The sequence below is a fragment of the Ixodes scapularis genome, unplaced genomic scaffold (assembly GCF_016920785.2).
Source record: "Ixodes scapularis isolate PalLabHiFi unplaced genomic scaffold, ASM1692078v2 PGA_scaffold24__2_contigs__length_7659602, whole genome shotgun sequence".
Taxonomy (NCBI): Eukaryota; Metazoa; Arthropoda; class Arachnida; order Ixodida; family Ixodidae; genus Ixodes; species Ixodes scapularis.
In genome coordinates, this window is record NW_024609851.1 from 1,390,599 (window position 1) to 1,414,379 (window position 23,781).

The 23,781-nt window shown below is 46.1% G+C and overlaps 1 protein-coding gene and 1 pseudogene across 1 annotated transcript; both read left to right on the forward strand.

Moving 5' to 3' along the window:
* Nucleotides 1-1,695: 1,695 nt before the first annotated feature.
* LOC120841231 lies at nt 1,696-3,793 on the forward strand (the record flags this gene model as incomplete). Its single annotated transcript, XM_040212084.1, has 3 exons — nt 1,696-1,931; nt 2,073-2,473; nt 3,712-3,793. Coding segments are annotated over exons 1-3 (645 nt in total), but the record flags the coding sequence as incomplete, so codon positions are not given.
* Nucleotides 3,794-4,607: 814 nt separating this feature from the next.
* LOC121836297 lies at nt 4,608-6,060 on the forward strand (annotated as a pseudogene).
* The last annotated feature ends 17,721 nt before the right edge of the window (nt 6,061-23,781 follow it).

Consider the following 23,781-nt stretch of genomic DNA (forward strand, 5'->3'; position numbering starts at 1 on the left):
TAGCATGGGCTCGGTCGTTCGGCGAAAAGTAAATCCGGTAGAATAAACACAAATTCGGGACGAAAACAGACGCATACAACTCTTTCAACTCTTAGCGAGATTTATTTTGTCTCCGTTCAAACGACGGCCTTCGAGCAGGTTCAGGGGAGGGAGCAGAGAAGGAAAAAAGGGGGGGGTTGAAAGAAGAGGAGACGGAACTGGGCGGAAGGGACGGAACTGGTCCCTTCCGCCCAGTTCGGGATGGAGGAATTTCATCTCCCTGTCGGAAAGGGCTAGAGAAGCCGAAGCGACGTTAGTGATCGAGCTCTTAATGGCGTGCGATTCGGCGACTTCCCTGCCAAATCTCTGCCGGTGTCCTCCCAGTACGCGCATACCTTCGTATCTGGGCGAACAACCGTCGCACTTCATGCGGTGTACGACTATTGGATGCATGGAGTCGTCAGGGGGTTTGCTCACCTCCTGCGAGTGTTCCCTCAGGTGCTCATGCTTACGACAAAAGGATGGTATAAACCACCTCCTTCGTGCACTTAACAAACTGCTGTCCGTGCTTTTTGCAGTCTTACCGCGTTACCGGTAACTAGTTACTTTTTTCGGTAACTTTTAACTGTAACGCGTTACTCTTTAATACTGGTAACTTGTAACTGTAACACTGTTACTTTTTTATTGGGTAACTGTAACTGTTTAGGCCGTTACAGTTACTTTTTACTATAAAATTAAAATTCCTGGCTGACAAAAAAAAAAGAAATTGAACAAACAAAAAAAATTGCCTCGTTTTGCCCACGACGGACCATAGACGAGACGGACGAGCGAGCACGAAACCGGGAGATTAAGGAAGCGGCGCCTGCGGTGGTAGGGGAGGCAAACAATGTGTGTTTCACCGACTTTGGCTCAATCTTCTTCTGTGGGGACCGTCTGCGGGTGTCGGTGGTCATGCGACATGTCTCCGAGTATTCCGTCTAGGCTGTGTCTGCCCTTCCCCCTCTCCCTTCCTCTTTGTCAGATATGTCCGCGCTGTACGTCGCTTTTACACCCAGCCGGTCGCCGCTCCCTCTTCGCTATGAGTTTCCAAGGAAGCCGTCCCCATATTAGGCGGAAAGTCGGCGCTTGTTTAACTTATTCTTTCTCTTCGGAACCGCTCGAGTAAATTGCCTTTCCCGCTGACAGCCCCAAGAAATACTCCAATAGACGTTTTGTTGTGGATTCTCTGCAGTGCTCCAGCTGAAGCGATTACCCGGAAAACACGTGTTTTTAAGAGAGAGAAATTGCTGTTTTGAGGCGCGTGTGCGGACTGATCTTCCACAGTTGGCGTTTGAGACAGAGGCGCCGCGGTGGTCGTCGTACACACGTAGAGCACCAGAAGGCCTCACTTTGTCTCCTTTCCCCCTATATTCTTCCAAAGCTGTTTGACCTGCTATATTTAAGCCTGCTTTCGAGTATATCCCATAAGGTAATTATGTGACCATCTGTGTCCTCTTTGGTTTCGGAGTGAAAAATAAACGAAAATGTTCACTGACGCGGGAGGTCCATCTAACGCAACGTATGTCCGAAAGCTTGTACCCTGTCGCCTATTGGTGAAAACTTTTGGGGGCTGAGCCACGTGCGGGAATGCGATTGGTTTGCGCAGAGGCCAGTTTAACCAGACGGTTCAAAAATGGCCACTATTCTTCAGCTATCACTTGTCAGTCTATTGGGAAATCTCAAGCAGAGGTTACTGTGCGCGTTCAGCCTGTTTATTCTTGATAGCGCTCAAGCCATCCTGACAGGCAGTCATGTCTTCCGACACGGAGCAGCCGTTACCTTGGCCCTCGTATCGCGAATATTTTTCTGTTCTGACAACGACTGCGACAAACATCACAGTGCTGTGCAACATTTGCAGTAAACAGTACTCAGCAAGCAGGACGTCTTCGTCCAACCTGCGCAAGCATCTAGAGGTATGTTTAAGCTTTCTATTCTTGGGAACTCCGGTTTCTTATGGCTCATTTGGCGTTATGAATTGTGCTGACGATGGGGAAATATATCCATATCATTAAATTGTGCTCTTTTCTTTCTTTTTTTTTTTTTTTTTTGCGCAGAAGAAACATCCTGTCGCTCTGAAGGAATTCGACTCTAAGAAAAGGAAAGCCGAACCTGGTCAGCCCTCGAATGAGAAAAGACATGCGGGTGGCGGCTCGACACAGACACTGGAGTTCTGTCTTGCAGGAACGAGTCGACACAAAGCTGTGCCGCAAAGTCAGATAGACAGGCTAATTGTAAACTTTGTGGTAGGCGACATGCAGTGCTTTTCAGTCGTTGAAAATGAACACTTCCGGCGCTTGATCATCGGAATGCAGCCATCGGCAACAGTGATGAACCGAAAGTCTTTTGTGAATCATCTGGACATCCTCTACCGAGAACAAAAAGCGTCCCTCATCGCTACCCTTGAGAAGGCGACGAGGGTCTGCTGCACAGCAGACTGCTGGACAGCCTCAAACAGGTAAGTTCTTGATGCACTGCACCCTATCTATACGATACTCTCAGTGAGACGCAGGTCGGTTTGTTTTAGAACCCGGCACATCTAAGCCTGTAATTTGTGAATAGCTGAAATAATTAATATACAGATATTGTAGTACATTGTCAACAGAAACCTAGCCTTAAGATCAAAGATCTCGTAGTCCATTTTCTAGTCTTTTTGTAAAAAGTGTCTCCTGTTGCATCAGCACTTGAGCAGTAAGTGCATGGAGCTAATATGTTTGTGACCAGTCAAGCCACAAGCCACTACTGTGTTACTGATCCAGCCGTTTATTTATGGCAGCGTTAGAGTCATATAACGTTATCTTCCCTTTGCGTTATACGTTTACACCGTAGAAAACACCCGCGCGCAAGTAAACCCGAAGTTGAACGTAATCACCATTCGAGCGCAGCGATACCTTGTTTATTTATTTATTTATCAATACTGCCAGCCCAATATAGGGCAAAGGCAGGAGTGGGGTAATACAGTGTCACACATGCTTATTATAAACACAACAATTGTTTAATCTAAGCGGCTGCTCAGCCATTCAAGACCGTTACGAAAGGGCACCGTTCTGGCGTTTGTCCTTTTTTTTTTCATTCAATGAAAGCAGAGAGGACGCTGTTTCCTTGGGTTTTTAGATTTTGTTTTGTACTGTTCGACGCGCATTTAACTTTTGGCGGCGCTCAGATGTATGTTGGAACGAAATATAACATTTTCGCACCAAATAATTTGTAACCCCTGCCATTGATCGATGTGTTTGGCGCATCACTTGTGGGCAAGTAGACCTGTGCGTCTTTTTTTTTTTTTTTATATAGTGAATAGTAAATTTGACAGGTTCAGTATTCAAGGCCTCTCTGGAATCGAGATTTTGCTGTTCGGCTGAACAGCGACCTCTTGATTTTCACTTATTAGATTTCCAACATATTGCCATTTTCGTAATTTCGTCGTCAAATGGTAAGACATAATAAAAATAGTCCGCATTAATCAGCTATATTATGAGTGTCACGGTTATAACCGGAGCTTTGTTGTTCCTAAACTAATTAGTATGACTGGCGAGAAAATTGCAGAAATTTAAGATTCCAATTAGAATATTTTGCGGTGACCATAGGAGCTTCAAGCATGTATACAAGAGCATCGTGCTTGGTCGTGATTGCATTGTCACTACATTGAAGGGCGCAGCAACAACAATAGTCATTCCTTTTTTTTTCCAATCTTTTTAGGAGCTTTCTCGGAGTGACAGTTCACTTCCTGGATGAGGAATCCCTGGAAAGGAAATCCGCAGCGCTGACCTGCCATCGGCTTTCAGGCCGTCATACATATGATGTGATTGCTTCTGCGCTCCATGCAGTGTTTGTGGACTACAAAATATTACACAAGATATGTGTCGTGATCACGGACAATGGTTCGAACTTTGTGAAGGCTTTTAGGTAAGTTTATGGTCTTGTTTGTTCCTGTTGTTTTTTTTTTTTTTTTTTTTTTTTACCCTCTGAGCTCCGGCTGGACACCTTCATATCACCCCAAACGTATACCAGAATTACATATTAAATGCGGTACATTGTGTTTCACTCACAATTTTTATTATGCTGTTGGGGCGATCTGCAGTGTAGGGGCACATATTAAAATAGGGGGACATTTACTGCTTTTATACGATTAATGAAGCTCCACATGTGAAATTTGGCCGAGTTTAGGCAGTTTTATTGAAAATATCCGGACGTACACTCGTTGCGTAGCTTCATTTCGTAATCCTATTTTTATGACACTTCCCCATCGGAGTCATTAAACACTACTAGACGATTGTTTAAATTTGTAGCTAACCTATCATCTCATATCTTTTGCGACGTTCAAGCTCAGCTGGGTAAAGGTTCTGACGGGTGTGACTTATTTTGTGGCGCAGGGTATTTGGAGAAGCTACCGAACCTGAGGAAGATGTCATCCAAAATTGCATCACAGAGGTTCTTGACACAGCTCCAGGCGCTTGCACATCAGAGATCCACTTGCCTCGGCACCAGAGGTGCGCTGCACACACTCTTAATCTAGTTGCCCCCGCGGATGCTGAAAACGCGTGCAACCAGTTACCTTACGGTGCAATGGCGAAGAATGTGTTTGCAAAACTGAAATGTCTCTGGAGGAAGCAAGCCCAGTCAGTTCAAGCCGCTGAAGCCATACAAATCACCCTAGGAAGACAACTTCCTGTCCCCAACGCGACGCGATGGAACTCTTTGTATAGACGCTTTACAGCAGCTGTGCATGGGCGCCGCCATAACTGACCTTCAGTTTTTGTTCCCTCTTATTCCGTTCGCTTCACTTCATCATTACCACAACAGGACAGGTTATTGCCATTTTAGATGCTACTGTGTTCTTGTGCCCAGCATAGGCCTTTGTGAAGACCCGTCAACGCCCGCTTCAGTGGCTCGGCATCTCGGTAAGACAAGAGAAGGGCAGCTATGGCGGCTCAATCTGGCGCGTGTGTAAAGCGTCTATAACGCTGTAAAGTTCCTGAATGAGGTCTCGAAAGGCAAACTGGACGCCACATTCGAGAGACTTTCGCTGCCAAAGCTACAGAATGAGGAGCTTGCCTTCATCGACGAATACTGCAAGGTATTGTAATAGCGTATTTGTTTCACTTTATGCAGTGCGCTAACCTTTCGTACTCTTTCAGACGATGTATGGCGTGGCGAAGGCACTGGACATCCTGCAAGGCGAGCAGTACATGTATATGGGTGTGCTGCAGCCCACTCTCCACTCGCTCTTGCGATACCAAGGGTCCCTGTCACAAATGCAGTACTGCACCCCACTTTCCAACGCCCTTGAGGCGGGAGTCAAGAAGAGGTGAGCGATATATTTGTTGTTCACTATATTGCTACCCCTCTCTGCACATGCGTTTGCATGGTAGCATATCCGTGCGAGCTATCTACACTTAACATTGTAGGTTTCAATCATCCATATTTCGATTTATAGGTTCAAGCAGTGCAAAAATCTCCTTTTTGTTTCTTGTCTCGTCACAGGTTTTCAGTAGTTCTTGAAGACAAGGACTTGGCCCTTGCAGCGGCGGTTCACCCCAAGTTCAAGCTATCCTGGATCATGGAAAACGAGCGGAAAGCTGCAACTGTACGGCTGCTCGAGGAAGAATGTCGTGCGCTGGAGGAGCACTGCAGTGAGGACGCAACAGGCAAAGAGGATGGCGACGAAGACGATTTTTTTTTTCCACTTGCCTCAAGCATTACCATCATCAACGGAGGTGCAACAGTGGGTGAGCGACCCCGCGACCGATCTGACCGGGCTCTCAAGGTTCCCCATGATAAAGAGGATCTTCATCAGGCTCAACACGGGGATTCCGTCAAGCGCGCCGGCTGAACGCCTGTTCAGCAAAGGACGCGATGTGTTCGCCATCAAGAGAGGGAAGCTCTCCGATGACAATTTTGAAAAACAGTTGATATTAAGTTATAACAAATATTGCAAATAAGTTATAATCGTTAAAATTCTGAAACGACGAATGACACAAAAAAGAAGCACCCTTCGGTTTTAATGTTTTCTAATTTCTCAGCAGTTCATCTTTCTTCTCACTACAGTGTAACAAATAAAATATTTTTTTTGGTTTATGGTTTCTTGTGTCCAATTTTGGTACTGTAACGAGAAAGTAACGGCGTTACTCTTTCTGCGGTAACTGTAACTGTAACACGTTACTTTTTTAATCCGATAACTGTAACTGTAACAGAGTTACTTTTTCCCCCTAGGTAACTGTAACTGTAACACTGTTACTTTTTACTGGTAACTTGCCCATGACTGGCTTTTTGTTGCATTGGGTCACGGAGGGTGGGGTATTCACCATTCTGCACATTTGTTGAAGCTTTTGCTTGCAGCTAAACACTACCCCTATCTCGAAGTGATAGGCAAGTCCCTTAATGCGATGTGCGGTGTTGTGCGAGTAGGGGATAACTGCAAAATGTTTTTTAGGAGGAACAGGAACGGCTGGCGGTGCCCGGGAGGCGGTGATTAGCCTCTTTAGTGTCTTTGCCACTAAGTCTTCAGGGTACCCTGCCCTCTTTAGCCTCTCTGTCTGTAGAAGCACGCTGTGCGCGGTGAGATGGGGGCACGACCTGGTTCCAGAGGATTTTAGGTGTGAGTTCAACGAGACCCCGTTTTACTGCTTTGGAGTGGGCACTCGTGAAGGGCGGACCGGCTTTTGTGTGCGCTGTCTGAACTCCCAGCATATCCCATCGGGGTGCATCTTCAGGTGCAGGTCCAAGTATTGAAGACCATCTTCCGACGGGTCTTCTCTCTTGAAGGAGAGTCCGGTGGGGCTCGAAGCGAAGGCCTGAATGACAGACTCGGGATGGGTCTGCTTTGGGTGCACGATCAGATTAATCGTCTACATACCAGAACACCCGGCTCTCCGGTGCGGTCTCCTCCATTTAGCTCCTATGCACAGCGCGCGCAGCGTGCTTGTACAGAGAGGCTAAAGAGGGCAGGGTATCCTGAAAACTTAGCGGCAAATACACTAAAGAGGCTGATCACCGCCTCCCGGGCACTGCCAGCCGCTCCTGTTCCTCGCAAAAAGCGTTTTACAGTCATCCCTTACTTGCGCAACACCGCACATCGCCTTAAGGGACTCGCCTATCACTGAGCAAACCCCCCGACGACTCCATGCATCCAATAGTCGTACACCGTATGAAGTGCGACGGTTGTTCGCCCAGGTGCGAAGGTACGCGCGTATTGGGAAGACACCGGCAGAGATTTGGCAGGGAAGTCGCCGAATCGTACGCCATTAATAGCTTGGTCGCTAACGTCGCTTCGGCTTCTCTATCTAGCCCTTTCCGACAGGCAGATGAAATTCCTCCGTCCCGAACTGGGCAAAAGGGACCAGAGGCCTTGAGGGAAGGCCGCGAATAACTCGTTTTTTCCCCTCCTCCTCTTTCAAACCCCCCCCCCCCCTCCTTTTTCCTTCTCTGCTCCCTCCCCTGAACCTGCTTGATAGCCGTCGTTTGAACGGAGACGAAATAAATGTTGGTGAGAGTTGAAAGAGTTGTAAGCGTCTGCTTTCGTCTCAAATTTTGTTTATTCTTGCCGATTGTTTAAGTATAATTACCAACACGCTCGTTTTTAATGTTAAATCCGGTCGCTGTAGCTGTTTTACTATACGAAGTTGGTACTGGTGTGGGACTTTAGCGACAATGAGTGGAAGTCTGGAATAATAAATAAAAAACGTGCTCTCCTGGCGCAATAGACGCAGTGGTTGAGTTGCCAGCTGACTCCACTGCTATTGAAGTAACAGGGCAAAGATACGCTAGTTGATCATTTACTAAGATAAAACAACAGAGCGCTAAAGGCTGATTTTGGAGTAGCCATAAATATTCTAAGAATGCGAACCACTTCATAACGGCAGCCACGAGTGAGAGTTCGATGTTTGGTACAGCCCGTCGGTACAGGCCAAAGATGGAGAACGGCAACCTCCCTGTTTGTCGTCTGCTAGCAGAGTCAGGCGCGTGCCCTCTCTCGTTTTACCCCGCCGACCCTGCTGAACTTCCCGGATGTGTGGAGAGGGTACTGTGGTCTAACAAAATGGCGCCGCCCTGAGAGAACTAAATGGAATGGTCTATAAGCTCCCTACGGAAGCCAGAGTTGCGCATCTGTTTTCCACGTGCCGCCGGGCCGCTATTCGCCGGGATCCGATCACGTGAGGAGCAGACTCAAATGCCGTGCAGGAAAGTAGACGTTGTATGCGCCCCAGCGCACGTTCCCCTGCTTCAGTCAGATCCTCACCTGAATTCAGTCAGATGAGGAGCAGGATCAACGTGCCGTGCAGGAAAGACGGCGCTACGGGGATGAGCACGCAACTCTGGCTCCCATAGGGAGCCTATACAGGAACTCTGCAAGCACTGGTACCACAGATCGAGCAGCACCTACCTCTCCATGCTTATGCCGGAAACTCTCAGCCTCGGGGTTCGGCCGTGGTTGGCGCCAGGCATGTAGCAAGTGGGGGGGGGGGCCCATGGGGCTTGGCCCCCCCCCCCCCCCGAAATCTTCCATTTTGCTGGGACCTCCTGTCCCCCCTCCCCCTCATACAGCATTTTGTCATGGCGGCCCCCCCCCCCCCCCTCCCTTTGCCCGAAACAAAATTCCGGCTACGTGCTTGGTTGGCACGGTCTCGCGCGGCGAAATGCAGCAGTGTCCTGTGAGCAGTTAGAAACAATCTCGCTCACCAGGGCGTGCACAACTATATGCTCTCTTTTCCAGAGTGAGGGTAAAAACCGGATTTTAAGCCTTGTTCAACTTCTTACTAACTGTGCAGCGATATTACCAATTCTAAGCAGTCGCAAGAGATTAAAATCTGTTTTTGCACCCTCCGGTCATAAGCAGTCACAAGTTTGTGAAACAGCCATTACAAACGTTTAATTTCAGTTAATTGATACCGCTAAAACAATATCAGTTTTGAGCAGTCAAAGCAGGATCAATCGAAACTTCGAGTTCAGACCAACATCCTTTTGCGAGTTCTTAATAGAGTATTCACACGACTAGGTTTCTCCCTGAGCACAGTATTAAACGTCATCGACCTCTAAACTCACGTGTTCCGCATCACGAATGTTCTCAAATCCCCCCAGCTCGCGGGGAGCCGAGAGGAATTCGTGACCGGCCGACAAAATATCTGTTGTTTCGTCAGAGCGACCAGTCCTCCCCTTTGTCCCCCTGCTTTTAGGAAGATACAGCTGTTAACAGCAATTAGGTGGGCGCCTTTTTAAAAAAAAATTTGATATGCCTTTTGTTTGACAAGTTTCCGAAGGTCGCCAGCACATTCGAAAAAGGAAAGACTCCGGCAACTCCGACTTGGTTGTGCGAATGCTCGCTTGATATTTCTGCACTGCCTCCTCCTTCTCGTTTTTTCCTTCTCGCAGCTCTATGACATACTAAATTTTATCCAGCATTAATGATCTCTCATGAGATACCCCGTCACCATTATGCACATTTACAAGGCAATCAAAAGACTTTTAGCTGCACGAGCAGTTTCTTTGAAGCTCACTACCCATACAGGCATTGTATTCGAATGATTTGTCTTCCTTTTTTCTTAAAGGGGCACTAAACCAATGTCGGCGAAAGTCTATTTACGGTCATAAATGTGGACGTGTCTGCAATAGTTCCCGAGGAATCGATTTCTGATGCCGATTTAAGTAGCAATAGCTACTTAAATTGGTTAAGTGCTTCTTTAATTTTTTAAGGCAATTGCTAACCAACAGATTAAAGCAGGCTCCTCTGTTCCGTGCAATTTTCTCCGTAATCAGTCGGTCAACTTGACCGTCAAACTATATCTTCGATCTGATATAGATGTTTGGTATACTATCCCCATCACGTGAGTGGATAGTTGAAATAGCTGCAAGGCTATGTCCTTTTTATCAAAGTAGACCATCTTCTGTGGTGAAGCTAAGGCTCTTGAGAGGCAGGTGCTTTCTTGTGGCCCTTGTGGGTTGCTCTTCACACGTCCGTTTAGCATGGTGACGGGGTATCTTTTTGGTGGTAGTCTTTATCTGTGCCACAGTTTTCAAGGGCATGAGAGCATTATTTGGTTGACTGACACGTAACTTGGTATTGTGAGTCAAGTAGATTGTCATGGCTGTGCTCATCTTCTTTGTTCTTTGTCAATGCTTTCAAAATATTGAGAGGTTGTTGTCTGATTGGCCACTAATTGTAACTTGGCTTTGTTACAATTTTTTGTCCTCTGATTCCGAGTTATCAGGTTGTAAACCAGACCGAGGTGCCTGCAATTCGACAGGCTTACTGTTCTGCAAGGTCCATCAATCTTAACAGTACCTAGGTGGTTGAGATGAATCTTTAAAGCTCTACTCTAATTATTTGTATGATTTTATAATTTTTGTTGTTCTAAGTGGTGGCTTCTTTTATGCTTTGTATTTTCAGAAGTGGGCCTTCAACTCCTTCAGCTGGTGCTGCAAGCCTGCTGGCACAACTTATGGCCCAGGTACCAGAATGAAGAGCTGAAAGCACTGTTCGAGTGAGAGGACCAGTGGCCCTTGCGCAGCCCGAAAACCGGACCGGGCGGTCATCAGAGCTATTTATGTTCCACTTCCATTAGCTCCAAGATGTTTCGTTGGCACCCTTTAATGGTTTCCGTCCGTGACGTCACAAACAGAATTTCCCTTGTCCTGATTGGCAATATTTGCCTCTAACTCCCTGTAATTGGCAGGATTTCCCTCCCCGTTAGCCGGCATTTGGGTAAGCATTATCAGTGTACAGGAAGCTATGGTTCGGCGGATCGCAAACCTCAACTACAGCGACGCTTTTTGTCGTGCACGTTGCTAATAGTCTGCGTCACTAGTTGTGTGCAGTGCAAGCGAAGCAACGCCATGCAAAAAAAAAGGGCAAGCACTAGGAAGGCTGGACAGAAGAAGAGGGCGAGGAGAGAAAGAGAAAGCACTAGGAACGTTAGAGAGGAGGGTAGGTTTCCCCCCCCCCCCCCCCAAACCTTTCTAGTGCTTGGCCTTTCTCCTCTCGTCTGGTGTTGCCTTCGTCTGTCCTTCACGTAATTATAGTCTGTTACAACTCAAGAATGTAAGGAAAGGGAAAGGAAGGCCGGGGAGGAGGAAACAGACGAATTGCTGGAGAGGAGAGGAGGAAGTTTTTCCCTCCTCTAGCTAACATTCCGTCTGCTTTTTCCTCCCCGGCCTTCCTTTCGCTCGCCGCATCTTCTTGAGCTGTAACTTACTATAATGAAACAGGGTATAGGGGACATGTTGCTTTTTGAAACAATCAAGACTCATGAAAGATTGATAAGAGCCTTTTGGTATGGTTATTTTAATCTTTAGTGGAATAGACCGATCTCACCTAGCGTGCAGTGCATGTGTGAAGCCGCCATAACTTTAGTTTACAAGAGGCAGGTGGCAGTGCTTGAGACACCTCGTGCCGTCTCGCGCTTTGCACGCGCAGAGCTCCAGCGAGGTTGGGGCACATGCAGAAAGGCGAAAGTTCCCTTGATGCATTGCAGCAGCAGTGGCTTAGCCAAACTGGCCTGTGAAATCAGTCTATTACAGCTAAAAAAATCGAAATTATTTGTATAAGTTAGTCAATTCCTTGTTATGTATTTGCCAAATATAATTGTTAGGTGTACATCCTTTAAAGGAATGCTGAAGCGAAATTTTGATTTCGGGAAACAACGCAGAAGCGCTAGGCGGGACGCTACAAACCTGAAAGCATCATGCATAAAGCAATATTCCTAACGGATGGTTGTATTTTTGTGAAAGAAGAGCATGCTTGAAAAATGGCCAAAAAGGCCCGTGACGTCGCGATTCTGGTTTCCTCCTCTTCTCACTTTGACTCCGCGAGGATGCGAAAAGGGAAAGAAGCAAGGCCGTTTCCCCCCCCTCCTCAACTATTCTGCAGGAAACACGATGTCGCGATTCTCACTTATCGCATCCTTATTTTACAAAAATATGGCCATCCGTTCGAGATACTGCTTTATGAGTGGTGTTTAGGGGTTGGTGGCGCCCCGTTGAACACTCCTGCTACCTTATTTTGTGAAATCTAAATTTCTGTTCCTTTCCTTTAAGACCTGTTCACATTAACACTACACCTGTGCTGCCAAGTTCTTAATCTTGGTGAAGCTTTTAAAGTACTGCATTAAGTCGGTTTGGGGATGCATCACGCTACGATTTACGACAGAGGTGCCCGAAGGTATTGGAATCACTGCATCAAAAGCTCAAAGAACAAGCTTACCTGAGTAATAGGTAAAAAAATGACTATTTTTTTCTACCTACGGCGCCCGTCTGCTAACTGTGCACCCTTTGACTGGCTCAATAACTGACAGATGGCGACATCAACCCTAGCGGCTTGTAGCTGCTCAGCAGCCGCCCAGTCACACCAAAATCAGACAACCTTTTTGAGTCATAAATGGTGCACACTTTTTCGGTGCTATAATTGTCAGAACATTATTTTATTTTCACCCCCAATAAATCACATTAAATGGACACAAAAATAATCAAACCGATGGTCCGTTGAGTTAGTTCAGCTACATGTTGTGTGCTTTTGGCGTGACCGTGGAGCTACTGAACTGCCATAAGGCGTCGGTGCCGTTGCCGCCATCTGTCGGTTGTTGTGCCAGTCGGAGGGTGCGCATATACTAGCACACTGGTGCCATAGGTAGCCAAACCAGTTTTTTTACTTTTTACTCGGGTAAGTTCATTCTTTGAAATTTTTTCTGCGATGCTTTCACCTCCTTCAGGCACCTCTCTGGTAAATCGTAGTGCGATACATTGTGAAGCCAATTTATGTGGTGATTTGAAAGGCTTCACCCAGATTCGGGGCATTACAATAGTGCAGTACTATTAGTAAGTGCTGGGAATAGTGCTGATTTTGCTCTTTGTTAATGATCTGATGCTCATACACTGCTGTATCAGTACTAAGTTAAGTTCAAGTCAGCACTGTTTTACTGTTGATTTAGCTCTGTGCCGTATATGTGAGCTATCCCTTAAGCGCGAAACACATGTACGACGAAACCGTCCGATCCGACGTCCGACCGCGCAATACGACGGTCGGAGGCGAGGGTTTTCAACGCTCTCCGATGCTACGAAAACCCTCGCCTCCGACCGTCGCATTGCGCGGTCGGACGTCGGATCGGACGGTTTCGTCGTACATGTGTTTCGCGCTTTATAGTCGTTTCTCAAAAAGTTGATAACTCTTGCCTGTTGGCAGTGCGCACGATTATGATAATGGGAGGGCTTTTGCTTCTTCTGCCTAGTGATTGTGCGAGAGTGAAGAAAATTATAGTTTGTAGGAGTAAATCGCTAGAAATGTATACTAATTTCAATTTCTTAAGCTTACATGCAGCAAGACAGGTATCCTACAGTTTTTGCAATTGGTCGTTTTGTTTGGTTTGACTTTTTAAAAGCTTGCAATAAGCTGTCAATTTTTCCGGCTTTGAAAATATTTACATGCTTGATGACATTTTTGCAGGACTGTCACTCACCCTTAAAGTTACTGAGACTATGAAACGATGGAAAAGGAAACTAGCACAGAAAGGTAGATAGTTATAAACATGTTTGATGTGAACTGTCGAAAATAAGGGTGTACCTTGGTCTTTCTTTTTTTTTTTAAGGTTATTACAACAAAGTTTTAGCACTAATTGTATTGTCTAAATGTTAACCATGTTCTGCCCACACCATGGAGACACCAATCTTTTTTTGCTAAAAAAGACGCCGAAACATTATTTAAATAAACCAAATACTGTCACGTCACACCACATAAAAGCAGCACCGCTACACGGGAACATGGTGGCAGGCTGTGTGCGCCCGAGCCCTGTCTAACTTGGCTGAACCGGTTTTCTTTTTTCTTCCGTGCCTATTCAACTCCTGCGGAGAGCGAGGAGGGACAACTCGAATGGCCAGCTTGTAGTGCACTGACATCATCAAGTGGCGAAGCTCACAGCCACGCCAGCCCCCATATAGCCTTGACTGCAGGAGAACCAGACGTCACGAACGTGTAAGCTCACAACCATGCCAGCCCCCACGTAGCTTTGACTGAAGGAGAACCAGACGTCGCAAACGTGATGCACATCGGGAGATCTTCTGAGACACTAGTTTTAGATGTTTTGTGTCTTTTTGAGCAAAAAATTGGTGTCTCCACTGTGTGGTCAAAACATGGTTGACATTTAGACAATAAAATAGGCACTACAATTTCGTTGCTATATCACTTTAAAACCATTTTGCCCTTTTACCATATTTTCAATATCAGTAGTATAGATATTGCTTTAAAGAAACTGTCTTCAATTCACTTTTTGAGAAAAGTCCACTCCCCACCTGGTTTGCAAGGTTCATACGATAACGTCGGAAACATCTGTTGTGTTGATTGTGAGTACATTTTAACTTAAATGCTTGTGCTTTTTTGGTTACAGGTCCCTTCCAGCACTATGCAGGAAAGAGAATGGCCAACAGCGGACTGATTGCAGGAAGAGTAATTGCATCTGCCGCTACTACATATAGCGAGCAAGCTGCAACGTCTAAGAAGGAGCAGTCAGAATGTTTAACATAAATAAGCTGAGGTGAAAAATCTGTGACCCTCATATTATGTTTTATCAAATTCTGTCAAGTTTGAGGTAATTTATATCAATATTTTAGGACTGATTAAAGAAGAACTTTGAACTTATGGTATGGCTCCATCAGGATGTGGCGTACCTCATTGCCGTCTACTGGATTTTTCACATGCACTACGTAAAGAAGGCACATAAGATGCTGACTTTCATTGAACGTGGTTTTGCCGACTGCTACATTAAGCCACGGGTGAAGGCACTGGAATTGATAAATTTCTACAGAGCGATCGTGGCTTGTGTACCACAGTTAGCCTAGCGTACCCTACATTGTAATAAATACCCCTGTCAGTCGGACATTTAAATGGCCTTCGGAATAAATTCCTTCAAAGAATCGGCAAATCAGTTCACAATCTCGGCTCTGCCTGTGCCCTTTGGTGTTCGCAGATATTTTTTGAGGAGGCCAGTTTGCGCCCAAGGGAAAATGAGCTCTTGTTACACGACATGTGCAAAAAATATTCATAGTGCAATAAATTTATTTTGTGCATTATGCTACCTGCTTATGCCTTTCCTTCCACACTTCCTGGCTTTGAAGAAACTCCTAGATGGATGCGAAGGAATACTTCCGTAGGTATACGACTCCTAGGAGGATGTGAAAGAAGACTCCCGTGGGTCCATGTACTAACTCCCAAATGGACGTGAAAGAATACTCCCTTAGGTCCCGGCAGTAACTCCCAGGTGGATGTGAGAGAATAGTCCCATAAGTGCACGTAAAAACTCCGATATGGATGTGAAAAAATAGTCCCATAAATGCACATAAAAACTCCCATATGAATGTGAAAAAATAGTCCCATGTGCGAAATAGACGTAGAAACCAGCGCCGCGTCTCTTTTGGATACCCAGCCTCCAGCCCCCTTCCTTCCGGCGTGCTTTCTGCCGCGACCGTTCGGCGCATTGGATTCGCGGGCACGTCAGGCTCGTTCAAAGAGGCGTTGTTTGAAGCTGACAAGTCGCCGAAGTGTGACCGTAGCTTCTCTTTAGGAAAGTCGCAATCGACGCTCGGCGGCTCGGCTCTGAGCTCGTACTTTTCTCCTCCCGGGTAGACCATAATTGCCGATGAGCGAATTTGAAAAAAAAAAACGCTAGCGAGTGACTTTGTGACGCCGTTCCACTGTCCTTCTATCAACGGCGCAAAGCAAATAATGTACAGAAAAAAAAGGCGTTTTTTATATTTTGTTGGCCATGTTTCACCTCAACGCAAAGTGAATCGCGGCTGTACGTCGGTTGACTCGTTACTGTGCCTAGATTGTAACGGAACCTTTATGGTGTGATCTTATTCTGATATCGTTCTCTCTCGCCTTTTCATCTTGGCTGCACACTTCTAGATGACATTCTACACATTGCACTCCTTGTCGACATGTCGCTGGTGCTTGAGACTAATTGGAAGTCACTGTTTGCTCACTCCTTGTGCACACATTTTATGTTCAACATCAGTTATCTGAAGAAGGCTCCATGAAACCCTGGAATTTGTTTAGAGGTACCTCTACATACTGTTTTAGAGTGCTGTTTTATGCGTTGTAGGTTCGTCAAAACCAAATTGCACTTTGTAATATACCCTATGACTGTTTACTACAATTAAAGTTGCAATGAAACATTGGCCACGAGAGGTGACTCGGCCAACGGGGCCGACAAATTCCTCGCGTAAATTTCTCTATGGGTCATTTTGGATGTTGACAAATTTTCTTGTGAATAATGAGTGTTATGCACATATGTTTCTTCTACTTTTCAGACAGGCACTTTATTTAGATAACCACCATCAAAGGCAGCAAGAGAGTCTCATAGGGTCACACCAAGGATAACGGCATTCCTGCTCGAGTCCCGGGTCTTCTCACCGAACTTCACTGAAAAAAGTACATTCCCTTTCCTTAACTTTGTGGGAGCCAAGGGTGAAAGACGAGGCAGAGGGCACATGACAGGCGGTCGGCGGAGAAGTCGTGAGCTGGCGCGAGACAGTGCGTGCTGAGCGAGGCTGGAGCTGGGCAGGAACATCGGAGCCGAGCTTCCTGGCCTGGCCCATGCCGAACCCCGGAGCAGTCCACCAGCGAGGTTAGAAGTCCGGACCGGTAGAAACGGCGAACCCTGGCCCTCTAGCCTAGGCCATGACGATCCCGGGGTGGTTCCACAGCGAGACTCGGGCAGTGATAGCCCGGGACAGCCTACGCAGCGCTAGCGTGGCAAGGACAATCCGCAGGCCTGGACACTGACTCCGACTGTGAGCTCTGATCCACGGGCGACAACAAGGGTCGGCGGGCCCGGTCTGCCGGCTCTGAACGACGGGCAACCGTGAGGTACAGTCAACCTATTCGCTGTCTTCTAGTTGCTCTATGTCACTCCCTGGATGACAGGCGGAGCGCATACCGATTGGGCGGTGATTATTAGTAGCTAAGCGAGCTCCATAAAGAAACCAATATTAAAATGGCACATCCAACGTGGGGCTCGTTCGGTATGCCTCTGCTTCTAGTCGTCCCCATGGAGTCTCACGGATTCGTTGAGCGGGTTGTTCACTAACGCTAACGATGCCCGTTGAGACAAATATGTTGGAATTTTGGCGACTTGTCTCACGGGAGAGCTCAGCAGGTGTCTTCTCGAATCGAGTACCTAAAGGGCTCGAAGAACGAGGTTGCAGACACGCTTTCTTGGGTACCCCAGTATAGTGGTTGGCAAGAGACGGGAAGCGCCGTTAAGATGTAGGAAAGTCGTCTTCAGAGGCAGAGGAGAGTCACTGCATGTTCGCTGGAAGGCAGGATAACAAGTGGCAGGAGGGGAAACAGCCAGGACTCATTGCAGATTTAGGATTTAGGCTTAGGGTGACGCGGTAGGCGGCAAGTAAGCGCTGTCGAGGCCTGGAGACCAGATGGGTTTTTGTCAGTGGGTGTTAGTAAGATTGCGGAAATGGCAGTTGACACCGGGAACACTGGCAGACGAGATTGTCAGCGGGTGTCGGGTAAACTGGCGGAAATTGCGGTTGGCACCTGGAATGCTGGCAGGCGAGTTAATGAGCACTATGATTTGTAGCTGCTGGGCCAAGACGGCTAGTTGTTTCGCGTCAGTCCAACAATCGTCGAAGAGCGGAGGGACGACTCTCCCTTGAGGGGGGTCGTTCCAAGAAAGCTACAAAATGATTTATATGATTCTTTCTCGACTTCACTCTGGCCGGTCGTGGCAGTGACAGCAAGACTTTTAATAAGTTATGTCGCGTCACGTCCTGGCCAGGGATGCGGCGGTAGACATTTAGGTGGCTTGTAGCTGTCCAGCTTGCCTTGAGGTGTGAACGGTTGAAGCGGGCTTGCTCGCTGAGCGTGAACGGTGGAAGCGAGCTTAAGGCCCACTTCAGACAGGGCAATTTCCCCCAGCAACTTAACGTCGCAACACCAGCAACGCGGGCCGCCTGCGTTCACACGCTGCAACCGAATTGATACGACTTGCAATCATCATCATGAATTTTGATTTTTTTTTCTTGCACTAAATAGACGCACAACTACGTGCTAAAAACGTGTTTTTATATATTTGAGTGGCATTGAGAATACTCACTCCTGTTTCTGAAAAAGTTTATTTCCAAAAACGATCCATTTTGAACCAGGACCAAGTCTTCAGCTGTCATCCTCACCACCACAGGGGTGTCACGTAAAAATATCACATTCCTGATTGGCTGCTGCCGCTTCAAACTTCTCCAGTTTGTTCGAGTTGCTTGTCTGTTTCGAGCCGAACATGATCTCAGAAATTCGTGCTGATCTGGGAAAACCTAGGGAACAACCCGCCAGTAACCTCAAAATTGCTAAAAAAGTTGCCCCGTCTGAAGCAGGTCTTAGGGAACTGAAATCAAGGGCAGTGGAGCTCTAGGTTCAAACCCCCGTGGAGACGTTTATTTTCTTTTTGCCTTTTTTTAGTATGCTGTAAACGACTTAAGTTTCGCGGGCTAAAATTTTCGCGAATCAGGCCGAAGCTGAAAATTTGAAATTATTCGCGGGTTCTAATTTTCGGCAATCGAGCGTAGCTTGCATAGTGTTCAGATATTGCCCGAATTGTTTGCGGGACGTATTTTTTGCGTTTGTAGGCGATTTGCGAAATCAGCGAAAATTAGGTTGTCGAAAAAATTTAGTCGTTTACAGTATATATATATATATATATATATACATATATATATATATATATTTATTTATTTATGTTTATAAATTATACTTTTTTTAAGTTTTAACGTATAGACGCATAATTTACACTCTAACCCACGTTCAGAAGTGCTTTTATTTACGCACAGTGGTTCCCTAGTGTTTGCAATAGCTTCTTGCTTAGCTACTGCAAGCTCTGCAAAGGAAGGGGATTCTTCCCACCCTTTGCAGGCTAGAGCTGTGGCTTGCACAGCTCTAGCAGGTCGCGCCTCACACACTGGCTCCATCATCAAGCATAGGGGCTGCATGAGTCGCACCACACCGTAAGGCTATATACGGTCGGGTCACAGCACCTGGGACCATTCGTCTATGCACTCAGCTATGGTTTTGTGGCATGGTCGGGGCATGAAGCAGGGGTACAACATAGAAATGCTCATCTTCATCACATTTGAAGCACATTTTTTATTACTTTTGTTTCAATTTGTCAGCATTTTAAGGGTGAGGAAGCAAGCAGGAGCGAGTGCAAGAAAAAAATTGAAAGCCGCTATTATTGAGAATTTATTACGAGCACTTGGAAGCCGTGGAGTGTTCTTTTAACGCTTCTAAAGGTGAATTAGCATATAAATTATGTGCTAGTGCCTTAAAATAAAAAAAATACATTTTAATTATAATTAGTCAGGATAAAAATACACACCAGGAGGACGTAAACCAGGACTACACGTCTGCAGGTTTGAAATTTGACACCATAAACCACTTGGCCACCACCCAACTTTATTTTTAGGTCGTTTATCGAGGTATATGAATTTCGTTTGCAGCTGTCGGCTGTAAGAGAGATAGCCTTATTTTCATTTACTTTACTATTTCCACCAGATATGACAAGTGACCAAGAATAGAACCTCATTTGTCGGCCGAGGCACTGTGCTTGCATCAAGGCAAACTAGCCTGGCTTGGTATGCTTATATATTGTTTTATCACCCGTTTAGGATTCTGTTGTCGCTCATCAAAAGAAAAAAAAACTAAGTCTGACTTATTCTGGTGTGCAGGTACCCTTGGCAGTAAACTCTGCTCAATGGGGAAAAATTTATATTATACATTTTTTAGCAAATATGCATTTCTTTTAGCAAAATGAGCTACACTATTTGACTAAGGTGAAACAGAACAAGCCTCTCCACCGGGGTCTGTTTTATCTCTCGCAGACACTATTTCCTGCTTTTTGTGGTTTGTATCAGACCTTTGTGTCTCTGTCCGGCCAAGGCATCTGCGTTAGACTAAGACTGGGTTGTTTAGGATATCTACAGGTATTCTTCGCAGCAAATGGCTTCCAATCAGGAACACGAGTTTGTTCTCGGCCACCGAGAGCAAGTATTTTCAAGGTGAGCTATTGCCCGCCTATATGAGTTTTGTATTTCTTTCCTCTTGGATGCCATTATCTATGTGTAGTGGTCTTGCACAAGTATTTTGTTGTGTCTCTTTTGCAAAAACACCCAAGTTTGACTAAGACCGGGTTCTTTATTATACATGCAGGTGTTGGTGGCAACCACAGCCAATCAAGGCCAGAAGTCTGCTCTTTGCCGCTCATGGCAAGTGTTTTCAAGGAGAGTGATTGATGCCTATCTGAGTTGTGTGTTTCATTCCTCACAGACACTCTATTTCCTGTCTTTATACTGGTCTTGTGTCAGGCTTTTGTCTCTCTGTCCGGCCAAAGCATCTGTATAAGACTAAGACTGGGTTCTTTAGGATTGGTACAGGTATTCTTCGCAACAAATGGCTGCCAATCAGGGACACGAGTTTGTTCTCGGCCACCAAGAGCAAGTATTTTCAAGGTAAGCTATTGCCCACTTATATGAGCTTTGTGTTCCATTCCTCTTGGATGCCATTTCCTATGTGCAGTGGTCTTGCATTAGTATGTATTTTGTTGTGTCTCTTCTGCAAAAACGCCCAAGTTTGACTAAGACCGTTTTTTTTCTTATACATGCAGGTCTTGGAGGCTAGCACCAGCCAATCAAGGCCAGAGTCTGCTCAATGCCGCTCATGAGAAGTGTTTTTAAGGTGAGTGATTCATGCCTATCTGAGTTGTGTTTCATTCCTTACTGACACTCTATTCCCTGTCTTTATAGTGGTCTTGTGTCAGGCTTTTGTCTCTCTGTCCGGCCAAAGCATCTGTATTAGACTAAGACTGGGTTTTTTAGGATATGTGCCGGCATTCTTCGCAGCAAATGGCTGCCAATCAGGAACACGAGTTTGTTCTCGGCCACCAAGAGCAAATATTGTTAAGGTGAGCTATTGCCCGCCTATATTTTATTTATTTGTTATTTATTTATTTGGTGATACTGCCAGCATTCTGTAGAACGCCCAGGCAGGAGGTGTACAAAAACAATATTCAAAAACAAGCGGAAGTAGTACAAACAAACAGACAGAGCCACTACTCAACAAAGTGCGAGAGTAGTACTTCACTAAAGGTATCTAATGATCTCAAATTTACAACACTTTCAGGAAGCTTATTCCACTCACACGTGGTTCTAGGAAAAAAGGATGCTTTGAGCAAAGTGGTTCGACACAATGGTTCGACAAGTGTTAATTGGTGTTTGCCTCTCGTGGGCCTTGTTTCGTTAAATGAAGTGTAATCACAGAGACGCAGTCGAAAATTACCCTGTATCATATTATAAAGAAACTTCAGCCGTTCTCTTTTTCCCCGGGTTCCTAAATCACTCAATCCCGATCTTGAGTACACATCTGAAACGAATGACATAAAACCACAACGGTTGTACACAAACCGCAATGTTTTTTTTTCCGCTGCCTCTAACATATCAATTGACAGCTTTGTATTAGGGTCCCATACAATACATGCATATTTTAGCATTGGTCTTATGATGGTTTTATAAGGAGTCAGTTTAGTTTCAGGTGAACACAGGTTAATATTTCGTTTTAAAAACCAGAATTTCCGCATTGCTTTACGAGCTATAAACTCAATATGTGCACTCCATGACAAATCAGAGGTAATTAAAACTCCGAGGTATTGACATTGTTTAACAGTCTCGAGTGGTACTCCATTGATAGAATATGTAAAAAAGAAACGGTTGTCCTTCTGCATCATGGCCATTTCAACACACGTTTTGCAGTTCAGAACTGTATACCTATTTATGCACCATGCATGAACCAAAGATAGACAATAAATTAATTCTTCTTGATCAGACGGGTTGTTTACCCTAGCAAATAAAACACAATTGTCAGCAAAAAAATCGGCTTTGTACACTGGGGTGGTGTATTTTTAAATCAATAATAAAATTAAAAAAGTGGAAGCCGTTTACAACTCCCTGTAACGCCGAATTAGAGCGCAGCTCTTGAGGAGGAGGAGGGAAGGGTACTGGGAAAGGTGAAGCGACCTGGGGGGTCACGTGACCTTGGGGGGTCGTGACCTTGAGGTGTCACGTGACGATGCCGATGATACCATTAGTGACGTCACTGATGACGTCATCAGTGACGATGATGATGCGGACTCCGATGACGTCATCAGCGATGATGACGATGACGATACATATGTCGGTGACGTCATCAGTGACGTCACTGATGACGTCATCCGTAATGATGACAATGACGATGCGGATGCCGTTGTCATCAGTGACGTCACTGGTGACGTCATAAGTGATGATGACGATGGCGATGCGGATGCCGGTGAGGTCATCTGGGAGGTCACGTGACCTCGGCGGGGGGTCACGTGACCCTGGGGGAGGTCACGTGACCTCGGGAGTCACGTGACTTCGGGGGGTCACGCGACCTCGGGGGGTGTCACGTGACCTCGGGGGGTCACGTGACCTCAGGGGGGTCACGTGACCTCGGGGGTGTCACGTGACTTGGCAGGGTCACGTGACCTCAGGGGGTCACGTGACTTGGGAGTCACGTGATCCTGGGGAGGGGTCACGTGACCTTGGGGTGACTTTGGGGGTCGTGTGACCTTGGGGTGACATTTGTTACGCCGACGCCGACGGCGACGCCGCTCAAGCCGGGAACGGGCCCCTAAGAGCTGCGCTCTAAAACAAAAGCGGCTCAAGGACCGAGCCCCGGGGCTCGCCCGAGGAAACGGGTGACTCGGGTGAAAAAACAGAGTCAACACTAACACACTGCGTTTTGTATTTCATTCCTCTTGGATGCCATTATCTATGTGTAGTGGTCTTGGATTACTATTTTGTTGTCTCTTTTCTGCAAAAACACTCAAGTTTAAGACCGGGTCCTTTTTTATACTTGCAGGTCTTGGTGGCAAGCACCAGCCAATTAAGTCCAGAAGTTTGCTCTTCCCGCTCATCGCAAGTGTTTTCAAGGTGAGTGATTGATGCCTATCTGAGTTGTGTGTTTTATTCCTCACAGACACTCTATTTCCTGTCTTCATACCTAGTGGTCTTGTGTCAGGCTTTTGTGTCTCTGTCCGGCCGAAGCATCTGTATTAGACTAAGGGTGGGTTTTTTAGGATATGTGGAGGTAGTCTTCGCAGCAAATGGCTGTTTATCAGGAACTCGAGTTTGTTCTCGGCCACCAAGAGAAAGTATTGACAAGGCGTGCTATTGCCCGCCTAAACGAGTTTCAGCATTTGTCAAGGAGCCCAAAATCAAAGCCCCGGGGTTGGCCATTGCAAAAATGTTGACTCGGAAGCGCATAGGGAAGAAGCTTTAGAAAAGTATCCATCTGCCTCTATAAGTGAAACCGAAACTAAGAATGTGGGTTCCATTTAAAAAAAAAAAAAAAAAACATTGTCAGCCCGAATTGACTCGGGGGCGGCAAGGAGCAAACAAGCCACGGTACGAGTATGCTTGGTTCAGGCTTTTGTAGGGGTGGTCGATGACTCGGTGTTTTCTAAAAAGTTATCTTTTTCTAAAAGTGTGGTGATCGAATATTCGGGGATGTGCATTGAGTCGGGATGTTAAGGTAAAAATTTCATCCACATGCCGGGATTCATGTGCCTTGTCCCCCTACCAAAAGGGGGACAAGGCCTTCAAAATTTTAGGTTTGTAAAAGGGGTGCGTCAGTATTGACGTCTCATTTTACATCAGGCCTCTCATTTTAAAACTCTATAAATGACATGCCTAAAATTTGTTTTGTGTACTTCTCAA